Source organism: Amblyomma americanum, chromosome 9 (genome assembly GCF_052857255.1).
Source record: "Amblyomma americanum isolate KBUSLIRL-KWMA chromosome 9, ASM5285725v1, whole genome shotgun sequence".
In the NCBI taxonomy this organism is placed as follows: domain Eukaryota; kingdom Metazoa; phylum Arthropoda; class Arachnida; order Ixodida; family Ixodidae; genus Amblyomma; species Amblyomma americanum.
The window spans coordinates 143171471-143185535 of record NC_135505.1 but is presented as its reverse complement, the minus strand read 5'-3'; the positions used below and the strand labels follow the sequence as shown (position 1 = coordinate 143185535).

Genomic DNA, 14065 nt, shown 5'->3' with positions numbered 1-14065 from the left:
TGACGAAGCACTTTCTCACGCCCACGTACGTGGTGCGAAGCGATAACAAGCTTGCCCATGCGCGGTCCCCAACTCACGCCAGTGTCGTCACTGGTTGGAACGTATAAAAACGAAGCTGCCCCGACGGTTTCCGCACATCGTGAGGAGCAGGAGGCCAAGCAAGCCACTCGAGTTAGAAGAATCTACGTTCCGGTCTTCCGCCCACCAACGTTCCAGGCAGTGCGAGCCATGGAGGCCATCAGGAGCTGCTTTTGCGGAGCGTGCGACGATTGTCGCAAATGCTGCTCTCAAGGCGAAGCCCAGCAGCGGGGTGACACCCAGCAGCAGCACCACCATCCCTTGCAGGAGACGCCGCAGCGGCACACAGGCTCGACGGGCTCGTCCGAGTCCACCCAGCAGGAAAAGCCCTTGAAAGACATGGACGAGCCGGTGGTCACCAAGGCGCCGTCTGGTACGGGATCTGGTAGCAGCAGAGGCACCAGCACTTCAGGCGATTCGAAGCAGAGGTGGAAGTCGAAGCCGAAAGAGAAGCCGGAGGCCAAGGTGCGCCTTTGCTCGGAGTTGGTGCGCCATGAAAGCACCACTGGCTCCGCCAGCAGCGAGGAGACCGAGCCCTCGGAGCTGTTAGCCAGGCAGTTCGATACTTCCGGGGAAGGCAGCGGGACGTCCATGGGAGGTACCGCCGAGGATACTTCCACGTCCCCCGAAGACGATTCTGGAAAGGGCCCCACCAAGGCTTGAGGGGCCTGCTCACCGCTTGCTTGTGCGGATGAGGTGAAGTGTTTTCTTCGTAACCTCATTTCGGTTTTTGGCGACGTCCCGGTTGTTTGTTTCTCGGTTACTCCTCGCGGCCCGTGTTTTTGCTAACCATAGCTGCGGTTTCTCTATACTTAACTACAAAGCGCCTAGTTGTCGCTTATGTCGTCTTACGTGCCATACGGTTCCGCACTGCACTCGGCTACTTCGACCGTCATTTAGTCATTTAGACCATCATTTTCGTCCGCACTTCCAAACAATTTACCATGTCCCGATGATTGCTTTGCGGACGCGTTAACTATAGTTTGTTCCTCGCCGGTGGGACAGGCTAGTTTGCCCGCTTCAGCGGTTGGGTTCTGCCCACATGCACGCAGTTTGCGTCCAGCCGCACGTTTACGTGGCAGCTACCGTATGTTCTCGAACTGCAATCGATACCTCTTGTCATGCATTTTCTTTCACATCATATACTGCCCTCCAGGAGTGCTTGCTGCGCTTCGTTCCTTCTACATTCTTCCTTACCTTCAGACAATGTCTTGTCATAAACCTGCTCCTATTGTGTGCCTCGCAGTTGCGTTAGTTGTAATTCCCCTATATTCTCCCTAATATTCTTTTCTTCTTTTCAGCCTCGTCGAGCTGTCCATCGCCTTGTGACCTGGCTCCCGTACGACCCTGGCTTGGGCCTCCGACGCAGCCTTTTCGCGTTTCTTCTATGCTTTTATTACGCTTTAACGTGCTTCACAATGCCCTGCTGCCTTTTTGCTTTTAACTTGGCTCTCCCGCCAGATTCGACATTTTGTACTCCTGCTTCGCTTCTTTTATTATGCGAGCTCGCGCTTGCGTGCTTTTTATTGCCAATAAAAAAAATTTTGCTCCGCTTTTACTTGCTGCTTCGCTGTCGTTTTTCGGACAGTCCTTGTGCATCGAAGGAAAGGACCACCCCTGCGCACTCCCCCACATCACTCGCGCGCTCTCTCCGGCCCTTTTGCCCTGCGCGTCGGGTCACCCCAGAACGGCTGTTTCTGGCACTTTGGTGCTAACCTACGACCTTTCCCCCATTGCATACAACAGATTCCATATTTACCGCTGGGCCACAGTGGCGTGGGTATAGACACTTTACAGCTGTTCAGGAGAGGTCATGCGTTCGACTTGCTCCTAAGATTTTGGGCTCCCAGTTAGTTACCAGGTGGGGTTTATAGAACGCACTATTAACGGTAAACGAAAAATGGGAGCTTCTTGTCATATGGTAGTGCTTAACGTTATTGAATAATTGCTTTAGCTGGGCGGGTTGCCCTTAACATTACACCAAGTTTCACTGCAGTCCTTGCACGCAAATTTGGAACCAATACATACCGCTTGATACTTAGTCACGCGTTTTATACGGTATACATAACTGATTGGTGCATATTATGCCCCGCCATCCCAGCTCATCTCCTCATCAGAATTCCCTTCTGTAACCTTGTAGCGGTAATTAAGTATTCCGAAAATACGTGGAGTCATGAAATCAATGTACCTTGGCAGTTCGTCTTGCAACTAACGAACTTCACAGCCAAGTTTCGAAATGCTAGCATCCGTCCTTTCCAAGCTGCATGCGACGAAGCACAGCAGGGTTCTTTTTGTTGGGGATACCTGTGATGCTTACGGAACTACCTTGGCTAAAACCGCCGCTTTTTGCAGCGTAAGCTACAGTGGCCGAGGTTGAGCAGCTTCGCGTGGCTCCTGGAGAGCCGTGCTGTGCATGCGCGAGGAACACTGACGTCACACGACGCACAGCTGGCGCGCCGGCTACGCGGCGCCTCGTCCGTTTGCGCATCCTCTGGAAGCCGCACCACGTGACAAGCCACAGCGCCGCGCTGCCGGCAGCTGCTCCGCACCACGTGACCGACCACGTGGTCACCCCCCCCCCCCGCCCCTGCACACTCACTGAATAAAAAAAACCCTGTGTCGAGGCTGGGAATCGAACCAGGGCCACGACCGCTGAAGGTTTAACCGTGAATAAAGGCGCAAGTAATGAATGCGCGCCTTTCTTATATATAATAACTCTTCCGAACTAGATGTCACCGCGCTTACGCTACGTATATCCTGGCCTAAAAGGGGCAGGCCATCGTAATTTTTTTTTGTCGCATTTAAGAGCTCTCGGAATTAATACGAAAATATGCACACGTGCATGTTTCTTTAATTAACCCCAGGGGAACACACGTTTCAAACGTAATTTGCCCGTTGCACGTACATCACTGCTTGGTCGATCGTGCTTCATGGCGCAACGTCCTTGTGGGCCTTTTAGAGCTACGTCGACAGGGTCATGTCACCAAAACCTGTCCGCAGCGATTGTGACGTTATCAGAAGAGAGCATTGAATGAATGGTTGTGATCGATAGATTATGATGCGCAAAAAACGTGATGTCAACGGGATGATCGTTAGTTAATTAGTCAATAATATAAGAAACGTGAAAATTGCGTGGACGTCGATAGAGTGGGCGGACGGGAAAACAGGCGTGTACGACCAAATAGTGGAACATTAGGCAAATAAGCAAAAGTAAAGTCTGAAATTGATTGAAATGTGTGGGAATACGGGCTTGCGGCCGTTACCTTTGCGCCGCTGTTGCCAGCATCCCGCGTTGTTCTCCTCTTTCCCTTTCCCCTGCATCAGGCGACGGAGAGCGGCTGGGTGACTTATCACTGTCATTCGGCCGCAGCTCCGCCTTGGCGTCCCAAGGGCCTTTGCCATTGGTGCCTTTTGGCGGGAATTCGGGACCCGCTTGTGCGGCCGCGGTCTGAGAGGAGCCCAGAGACTCCTCCGAGACAGCGTAAGGTACGTACGCTACTGTTCGTCCGGGCCGGCCTTTGCCGTTCGGACCAGTTCATACTCGAGCTCGCCAGCGCGGGTCTTCGACACGCAGCTGCTCGAGCCTCTCCAGGGGTCCGGCGACCTCCGACAGGCGCACCTTGCGTTGACTGCCCACTCTCTCTCGCAGACGGCCCAACGGCCGACACGAGACAGATCACAGCACTGCCGCGGGGAGAGTCTCCTGCAGGGGCGTGCTAATAATAATAATAATAATTGGTTTTGAGGGGAAAGGAAATGGCGCAGTATCTGTCTCATACATCGTTGGACACCTGAACCGCGCCGTTAGGGAAGGGATAAGGGAGGCAGTGAGAGAAGAAAGGAAGAATTAGGTGCCGTAGTGGAGGGCTCCGGAATAATTTCGACCACCTGGGGATCTTTATCGTGCACTGACATCCCACAGCACACGGGCGCCTTAGCGTTTTCCTCCATAAAAACGCAGTCGCCGCGGTCGGGTTCGAACCCGGGAACTCCGGATCAGTAGTCGAGCGCCCTAACCACATGAGCCACCGCGGCGGGTGCGTGCTAGCGGCCCGCATTGCTCTTGTCGCTCCGTGCTCGCAGCGGAGCCTTGCTCCTCGCGCGCCCCCTGGACGGGGTGACTGTTGAGTCTGTGTACCGCTGGAGGACGGCATGAATAAACGCCTCCTTTGTGAACTTGGAGGCCTGTGTCTTTGCGGCTCTCCTGTCTGCAGAGGTTGAGTGCCGCCGTAGCGGTGCCCCAGGGTGCGTGTGGTGACGGCTGATCAGGGCCCCTGACTCGCACGAAGCCCGAACCCGCCGGGGTTAGTGGCCTGTGCCCACTGATAAACACACAAATGTGTTTGATTAGTGATAATTAACCGAACAAAAAGTTGTATTGACATAAGTATTTTGTTAATTAGAAGCAAACGTCAATGGACTCAAAGGGGGCAGGCAACGAATGTGGAGGAGGTATCAGTGCTTTCGCATTCCTTCAGTGCGGGTAGCCGCAGCCATCTCTAACGTTTTTTGCTTTGAAAGAGTATTACGGATCCAGTGATAGTGAAAATGAGCAAAACACTAGTGCGCACCGTTAATAATTAATCAGAAACGATTTTGTACCGGCAGCTTCGGTGTCGGTCGGGGCGAGCGCTGAAGGGCACCTTGTCGTAACGGACGAGCTTCCAGCTAGGACTAGCACGTTCCTCATGACGTCACCGTAGCCGACAAGCCCTGGTTGGTCCTGTGAACAAACACTGCGTTCGATGACGTCACAGTAATTGGATGCAAGTGCACCTTGGCGTCACTCGATGCTGGTGCAAATGCAGAGCAGCTCTTCGCACAACATTCAAAATCACATCGAATTACGCGCCTGAAACATTCCAGAAGATATCTTGTGAGGTCTCTGAAAAAATCATATCATTTGCATCCCTTTAAAGGGCAGCTCCTCCATTTTTGAGAACTCTGCGATATTAAAGGATTCAAATCTGTATAGGTTGTACTTAAAGCATGCCAAGTGTTTTTGCTCTAGCATTTAAAATAGTGACGTGATCGACTGTTGAATTTTAGGCTTCTCCACAAAGCACCAGAGAAGTGCTGGCAAGTTCGGTGTGACGTCACTGAAGTGAATATTTCAAATTACCGCTGCCATCAAGCACACCCTATATAATTGTTTTTTTTTGGGAGGGGGAAAGGAAATGGCGCAGTAGATCTGTCTCATATATCGTTGGACACCTGAACCGCGCCGTAAGGGAAGGGATAAAGGAGGGAGTGAAAGAAGAAAGAAAGAAGAGGTGCCGTAGTGGAGGGCTCCGGAATAATTTCGACCACCTGGGGATACGCAACGTGCACTGACATCGCACAGCACACGGGCGCCTTAGCGTTTTTCCTCCATGAAAACGCAGCCGCCACGGTCAGGTTCGAACCCGGGAACTCCGGATCAGTAGTCGAGCGCCCTAACCAATGAGCCACCGCGGCGGTTTAGCTGATCCGAGTTCCCGGGTTTGAACCCGACCGCGGCGGCTGCGTTATGGAGGCAAAACGCTAATGCGCCCGTGTGCTGTGCGATGTCAGTGCACCCTGCCGTGCCTCGTTTGATGCTGCCAAACAACTATCGGTGGGCTTTGCATTCAGTGGCGTTAGTTTTATTCCTTCAATGCAATTGTTTAGCCGTTGAAAATGTGCCGGTATCTTCGATGACGTCATCATGCGCCGCTCATTTGGCGCTGTGTGCTGTACAGAAGCTTGAATATCACTGCGATTTTAGTCAGTCATTATGTCACCCTTTAATATCGTAGCCCAAAAAGCCTTCGTATGCGCTACCTGCAAGTTTCGCACATTCTACTAATTTGAGGTCGTCGATTTGTAAAACGTATACAGTTGCCCTTTAAGGCGAACGATGTCGGAAAGACGTAGCAGTTTTTGTCGTCATCAAGTGTGGTGGTGTACACGAAAGGCGATGGCTTTCGCGCTTCCTTTGGCGCAACGTCACTGTTGTAAAGGAAACAGATATAAAGGAACGGAATGCCCTAGAAGCCAATGACGTGGGAGCGAGTGAAGAAATTGGACGTAATGCCGTACCTGCGTAAAGTCCGCCACAATATTAAGAAGGTGGCAGAAATGTGGTTTGGTTTGGTTTATGGGGGTTTAACGTCCCAAAGCGACTCAGGCTATGAGGGACGCCGTAGTGAAGGGCTCCGGGAATTTCGACCACCTGGGGTTTTTTTACGTGCACTGACATCGCACAGCACACGGGCCTGTAGAATTTCGCTTCAATCGAAATTCGACCGCCGCAGCCGGGATCGAACCCGCGTCTTTAGGAAAGGTGGGGTGTAAGCGTTGTAATTTCCGCTCATAGCAAACTGGCTGGCCTTTGCGCCAGCATTGGAAACGAGTGGAGGAAGAAAGGGCCATGAACGATCAAGCATGGGAAAGTCTTCGTCGAGTGCAAGACTGTATCTTTCAACTCTCCTACTTTCAGCACGTGGCCCGGCTTGAGCCAGTGGGCAGGCCCGTGCTCTTCCCTTTTCATTCTTCCTGACAACAACAGCAGCAGCACTGTTGTTGTTGACCGCATTCCGTTGGCCTCTGGAAAAGTGTAGATAGGGCAGACAGGCTATGTCCGAAAGGATGATTCAGTCGCTGTGCGCGCATCGTATCCAACAAGCGCCGTTCTTTAAAGAAAGCGCAATTGAAGCACAGTCGACCGAAATTAAACTTACATTGCATTCATTTCCCACCACGTCATTTCTCTGGCAGAATTGGCCCGTTCTTTGCGCGGGCCTTTGTGTGACGAAGCACTTTCTCACGCCCACGTACGTGGTGCGAAGCGATAACAAGCTTGCGCATGCGCAGTGCCCATATCACGCCAGTGTCGTCACTGCTCGGAACGTATAAAAACGAAGCTGCCCCGACGGTTCCCGCACATCGTGAGGAGCAGGAGGCCAAGCACGCCACTCGAGCCTGAAGAATCTACGTTCCGGTCTTCCGCCCACCAACGTTCCAGGCAGTGCGAGCCATGGAGGCCATCAGGAGCTGCTTTTGCGGAGCGTGCGACGATTGTCGCAAATGCTGCTCTCAAGGCGAAGCCCTGCCGCGGGGTGACACCCAGCAGCAGCACCACCATCCCTCGCAGGAGACGCCGCAGCGGCATACAGCCTCGACGGGCTCGTCCGAGTCCACCCAGCAGGAAAAGCCCTTGAAAGACGTGGACGAGCCGGTGGTCACCAAGGCGCCGTCTGGTACGGGATCTGGTAGCAGCAGAAGCACCAGCACTTCAGGCGATTCGAAGCAGAGGTGGAAGTCGAAGCCGAAAGAGAAGCCGGAGGCCAAGGTGCGCCTTTGCTCGGAGTTGGTGCGCCATGAAAGCACCACTGGCTCCGCCAGCAGCGAGGAGACCGAGCCCTTGGAGCTGTTAGCCAGGCAGTTCGATACTTCCGGGGAAGGCAGCGGGACGTCCATGGGAGGTACCGCCGAGGATACTTCCACGTCCCCCGAAGACGATTCTGGAAAGGGCCCCACCAAGGCTTGATGGGCCCTGCTCACCGCTTGCTTGTGCGGATGAGGTCAGTGTTTTCTTCGTGACCTCATTTCGGTTTTTGGCGATGTCCCGGTTGTCTGCTTCTCGGTTACTCTTCGCGGCCCGTGTATTTGCTAACTATAGCTGCGGTTTCTTTATACTTAACTGAAGTGTGCCTACTTGTCGCTTATGTCGTCGTACGTGCCATACGGTTCCGCACTGCACTCGGCTACTTCGGCCGTCATTCCGTCTATCATTTTCGTCCGCACTTCTAGACAACTTACCACGACCCGATGATTGCTTTGCGGGTGCGTTAGTTATGGGGCGTGATACTCGTCCCGCTTCATTGCCTCGGTGCTGCAGACATGCACGCGTTCGTATAGCATCCCTATCTCTTGTCAAGCATTTCTTTCAGTCTGTACTGCTACTAGTACGTGCTGCGGTCCGTCCCTTGCCTTTGGACAGTGCCTTGCATTACACGTGCTCCTGTTCTATACCGTCGCGGTTACGTTCATTTTCGTTACCCTGCGTTTCTACCTGACACGGATTTTGTCTTTTCAGCCTCGTCGAGCTGTCCATCGCCTTGTGACCTGGCTCCCGTTCGGCGATGGACTGTGACTCCGACGCAGCCTTTTGCATTTCTGCCATGCTTTTTACGCTTTTATTATGCTAAAACGTGCTTCCATGCTTTGCAATGCTCGGGGAATTCCCTGCTGCCTTTTTGCTTCTCGCTTGGCTCTCCTGTCAGATCCCGCATTTTATACTGCTGCTGTACTTTTATTATGCTGGTTCGTGCTTGCGTGCTTTTTATTCCCAATAAAAACATTTTGCCCCGCTTTTACTTCCTGTTCCGCTGTTCTTTTTTGGATAGTACTTTTTCAGCGCCGAAGGCATGGACACATACCATGATTCCCGCCCGCATACTTAGTTACCATACTTTCTCCCGCACTTGTACTAAGTGCATAAGCTGACCTCAGAAAGGCTGTTCTGCACACATTAACACTAAGCTATACCAACTCCTTCCATCTTTCGTGCCAAGCATTGTATCTTTAACCGTTGGTGACGGTGCCGTGGGTATAGCACTTCACACCTGTTCGAAACAGGTCATGCGTTCGACTTGCTGCTGACCATTTGTGGCTCCGAGTAAGCTAAGCTACCCGGTTGAGTTCATGAAACGCACTATTAACTGTAAACGAAAAATCGGAGCTTCTTTTCGTATGGTATAGTGCTTAATTGAACGTTAGTGTGTACTGCATCTTGGCGGATTTACCTTAGCCTTACGGTACATTTCACTGCAGTCCTTGCACGGAAGTTTTTGACCAATAAGCCCTACTAGCTACTTAGTACACGACTTATGCATATTTATAATAAACTGCACATCTCCAACCAAAATTTTAACTTTAACCCAGCGGTTCGAGGCCGGCTCGGCTCCTTCATTAGGGGCCCTTTCATCATGGGTGAAAAAAAGACTCTAGCTACTGCACTCAGTCACCCCTGATTAAGGATCGAGCCGAGTTGGCTTCGAAACGTTGGGTTAAAGTTAAAATTTTGGTTGGATCGAGATGTGCAGTTTATTATAAGTCTTCAAACTCAACCAGACAGGCAAATCTGTCAAAATATTTAGCGACTTATGCAGTACATCATGACAGCGAAGAGGCTAAATTTCTTCAGAATCCCCTTCTGTACGCTTGTAGCGGCACTTAAACCTTCCACAAGTACACGGGGTCGCATATGAAAGCTATTTAACTTGTTTGTGCGTCTTGCAACAAGCGAATTTGACAACCTTATTTCTGAGTGTTAGCATCCGTCCTTTCCAAGGTGTATGCAATGAAGCACAGCTTTTTTTTTTGTTGTGGGATATTTGTGAGGTTTACCGAACTACCTTTCCTAAAACCACCGCTTTCTTTCTCGCATTTTATCTGGTCTCGGAATTGTTAGTAGGAAAATATCCAGACGTGCATGTTTCTTTAAGCTCAGTGGACACACGTTTCAAACGTACAGCTTTGGTCAAAAGTAGGAATTCCTTTCGCTAAGCCGCCATTTTTTTGTCGCATTATTTTTTCTGCTCTCGGAATTGTTAGTAGGAAAATATCCCGATGTGCATGTTTCTTTAAGCCCCGGGGAACACAAGTTTCAAATGTACAGCCTCGTTCAAAAGTCTTAAGGTCACAGCGTTCGGCAGCAGCGAAATGAATGTTCCTAGAGTGCTCTGTTTAGCGAATGATTCAAAACACACGTCAAGCAGGAAGCTTCTCTACCAGACGAAGAAACCTTCTGCTAGCATTTCAAGGTCATTCGGTTTTTAACAGTGCCGTAATGGCTCTGTTATGCGGCTGAAGCCTTTGGCCTTAAGACTTTTTGCCAAGACTGTACATTGCCCGTGGCACCTACCTCATTTGCTTGACCGATCGTGTCTCGTGGTGCAGCACCTTTGTTTGCCTTTTAGAGCTATGTAGATTTTGAAGCAGATATTCTTTTGCTTTGAAAGAAGCCTACGGGCCCAGTAATCATGAAAATGGGCTCAAAACACTAGTGGGCGCCTTTAATAATTAGTCGGAAACAATTTTGTACCAGCTGCTTCGATGTCGGTCGGGGCCAGCGCTGAAATGCAGCTTGACGTCACTTTCGACCAGCCAGCTCGGACTAGCACATTCCTCATGACGTCACCGTCGCCGACAAGCCCTGGTTATTCCTGTGAATAAACACTGTGTTCGATGACGTCACAAAAATCGGGGCAAGTGCACTTTGACGTCACTCGATGCGGGTGCACATTCAAAATCACATCGAATTATGCGACTGAAGCTTTCCAGGGCATCTTGTCACATCCATGAAAAAAAAAACCGTATCCTTTGCGTTCGGAATTTTTTGTTTGAATCTCTTTAAAGGGCAACTGCACCACTTTTTGAGAATGCTGCGATATTCAAGGATTCAAATCTTTATTGGCCGTAGGTAAAGCATGCCAATTGTTTTTGCTCTAACATTTAAAATAGTGCCGTAATCGACTATTGAATTTTAGACTTCTCCTCAGAGCACCCGAGAAGTGCGGGCAAGTTCGGCGCGACGTCACTGAAGGTAATATTTCAAGTTACCGCTGCAGTGAACCACACCCTGTCGTGCCTCGTCTGATGCTGCGAAACAACTCTCGTTGGACATTGCCTTCAGTGGCGTTGGTTTCTTTCCTTCAGAGCAATTGTTTATGTGTTGGAAATGTGCTGGTGTCTTCGATGACGTCATCATGTACCGCTCAGTGGGCGCTGTGTGCTGCAGAGAAATTTGGAGATCACTGCGATTATAGTCGGCCATTACGTAACCCTTTAACATCCTAGCTCAAAAAGCCTTCGTATGCGTTAAGTGCAAGCTTGGCACATTCTACTCATTTAAGCTCGTCTATTTCTAAAACTTATGCAGTTGCCCTTTAAGACGAAGGGTGCCGGAAAGACGTAGTAGTTTTTGTCGTCATTGCAAGTGTCGATGGTGTACACGAAAGACGATGGCTTTCACACCTTCTTCGGCGCAACGTCAGTGTTGTAAAGGAAACAGATATAAAGGAACGGAATGTCGTAGAAGCCAAAGATATGTGGGCGAATGAAGAAATTGGACGTTACGCCGTACCTGCATAAAGTCCGCCACAATATTAAGAAGGCGGCGGAAATGGGGGGTGTAAACGCTCATTGCAAACTGGCTTTCCTAATTGCGTCAGAATTGGAAAATAGGGGAGGAAGAAGTAATCATGAAGGATCAAGTATGTGGAACTTTTCCTTGAGTGCAAGACAAGACAGGTGCTTGTTTGCCGTATTGCGCTGGCCTCTGGAAGAGTGTATATAGGGGAGATACGCTATGTCGGAAAGATAATTCGATCAGTAGCTGTGCGGGCATCGTGTCCAGCATGCGCCGTTCTTTAAAGAAAGAAAACACCAAACACCACTCGGTACTGAATTACGACAGTGACCTTGAGTTTCTAGGAAGGCGCATTCGAAGCACAGTTGACCTAAATTAAACTTACATTACATTCATTTCCCACTTCGTCATTTCTCTGGCAGAATTTTGTCGGTTGTTTGCGCGGTCCGTTGCGTGACCAGGCACTTTCTCACGCCAACGTATACGGGGTGCGAAGCGATAACAAGTTCGCGCATGCGCGGTTCCCAACTCACGTCAGTGTCGTCACTGCTCGGAACGTATAAAAACGAAGCAGCCCCGACGATTCCGGCACATCGGGAGCAGCAGGAGGCCAAGCAAGCCACTCGAGCCAGAAGAATCTACGCTTCGGTTTTCCGTCCACAAGGTCCACCAGTCGTACGAGCGATGGAGGCTATAAGGAACTGTCTTTGCGGAGCCTGCGAGAGTTGTCGCAAGTGGTGCGACGACGAACCCCCACAGCGGGGTATCGTTCAACGGGAGCCCCACCCGCTACAGGAGGCGCCGCACGCAGGCTCGACCAGTTCTTCCGAGGAAATTCATCAGGAAATTCCGTTGAAAGACATGGATGAGCCGTTGATTTCCAAGGCGCCTTCCGGTGCAGGAGACGGCAGCGACAAGGGTGCCGGCCCTTCAGGCGACCCGAGGTCAAAGCCGAAGGACAAGCCGGAGGGCAAGACGCGCCTTGCGGCTTCCTTGGTGCGCACTGGCAGCGGTGGCTCCGGCAGTGGCGAGGAGCTTTTAGCAGGGCAGGTCGAGTCTTCTGGGGAAGGCAGCGGTACGTCCATGGGAGGTAGCGCCGAGGATACTTCCACATCCCCCGAAGAGGCTGCTGGAAAGGGCCCCGCCAAGGCTTGAGGGGCCTGCTCACCGCTTGCTTCTTCGTAAGCGGATGAGGTCAGTGTATTCTTGATCTCGTTTCGGTTTTTTTCCGACCTCCCGGTTGTTTGCCTTTCGGTGACTGTTCCTGGCCCGTGTATTTGCTCACTAGCAGCAGTCTCGCTATTCTTGCATTTCAGTGTGCCTGGCTATCGCTTATGTCGTTGTACACGCCGTGGCATTCCGTCTATCGTTTTCTTTCGTGCCCTTTCAAGCAGTTTACCGTATCCCGATGATGGCTTCGTGGGCGCGTTAGCTATAGCTTCTACTCCTCGGCCGTTGGGCGCAATGGTTTTTCCCGCTTCAGTGGCTCGGTGCTGCAGACATGCACGCTGTTCGTGAGCATCAGTACCTCTTGTCAAGAATTTTGGGTCAAAGCCCATACTCCTGCCCAGGAGTGCTTGCTGCGGTCTGTTCAATTCGGACAGTGGCTTGCTATTAACGTGTTCCTAATCTATACCGCCGCGATTACGTAACTTTTCGTTGCCCTGTATTTCTCCCTAACACGCATTTCACTTTTACAGCCTCGTCGAGCTGTCCATCGCCTTGTGACGCGGCTCCCGTCCGACCCTGGCATGTGACACCGACCCAGCCTTTTTGCATTTCTGCTATGCTTTTTAGCTTTTTTATGATGAAACGTGCTTCGCAATGCTCAGATAATGCCCTGCTGCCTTTTTGCTTCTCGCTTGGCTCTCCTGCCGGGTTCGGCATTTTGTACTCCTGCTTTGCTTTTTTTTTTTCTGCTAGCTCTTGCTTGCGTGTTTTTTATTGCCAATAAAAAGGTTTTTCTCCGCTTTTACTTCCTGTTTGGTGGTCGTTTTTCGGATGGTCCTTTTTCAGCGCCCAAAGAAAAGACCGCCACCACGTTTCCCCCGCTCCCCCCTTGATTAGCATACTTACTTCATTAGCATGCTCTCTCCGGCACTTTGGCCTGCGCATCGGGTGGCCTCAAGACGGCTGTTCTCGCACATTTACGCTGAGCTACCAATTTTTTCCCCATTTCATGCGACAGAATCAGTCTTTACCTGTGGGTCACAGTATCGTGGGTGTAACACTTCACACCTGTTCGACACAGGTCATGCGTTCGACTTGATACAAAAGATTTCTGGCTCCCATTTACCTATGGGGAACTTGCGCTGAAGTTTGCGGTGCCGATTGCAGCTCCATAACACTGCCTAGCGAGAAGAGCAAGCAGTTCTGGGTCGTGCTATTAGTACTTTTCCGCGCCACCTTCGGGCGCTTATTGGCGTCAGCCTCCGCGCTCTGTCAAAGGCGCACGTGCCGTGCGTCAGCTATCTGGGCTACGCCGAGAGAAGCTAGGCAGTGAATGCTATCAGCCAAACGCGGGTATCTAATCGCGCACAATGTGTTCTCGCGTTTGCAGCGGCCCAAGCGGCTAACACCAGCAGTTTTCAGTCGCCGGATGAAACAACTGCAGTGCCGCCTTGGCAGCGCAGGTTCCCCATAGACCCGGTTGTGTTTGTAGAACTCAATATTCACGGTAAAACAAAAAAATCGGAGTTTGTAGGCGTATGGCTGTTCTTAAGCGGACATTACTGAATAATTGCTTCACCTTGACGTATTTACCTGAACATTACACTGCATTTCATTGCAGTCCTTCCACGCAAGCTTGGAACCAATGCGTCCTGATTGATGCTTTGTGCGGGACTTATGCAGTACATTAAATAGTGAATA

At 51.1% G+C, this 14065-nt stretch overlaps 2 protein-coding genes across 2 annotated transcripts; both read left to right on the top strand.

The window, feature by feature from the left end:
- The first annotated feature begins 150 nt into the window (after positions 1-150).
- LOC144105679 (uncharacterized) lies at positions 151-1447 on the top strand. Its single transcript, XM_077638784.1, has 2 exons — positions 151-774; positions 1380-1447. Exon 1 carries the CDS (start codon positions 229-231, stop codon positions 739-741), a length of 513 nt encoding a protein of 170 aa, XP_077494910.1. The 5' UTR covers positions 151-228; the 3' UTR covers positions 742-774; positions 1380-1447.
- Positions 1448-11800: 10353 nt separating this feature from the next.
- LOC144105678 (uncharacterized) lies at positions 11801-13088 on the top strand. The gene is made up of 2 exons (XM_077638783.1): positions 11801-12388; positions 12895-13088. The coding sequence occupies exon 1, from the start codon at positions 11879-11881 to the stop codon at positions 12347-12349; it is 471 nt and encodes a 156-aa protein (XP_077494909.1). The 5' UTR covers positions 11801-11878; the 3' UTR covers positions 12350-12388; positions 12895-13088.
- Positions 13089-14065: the final 977 nt, after the last annotated feature.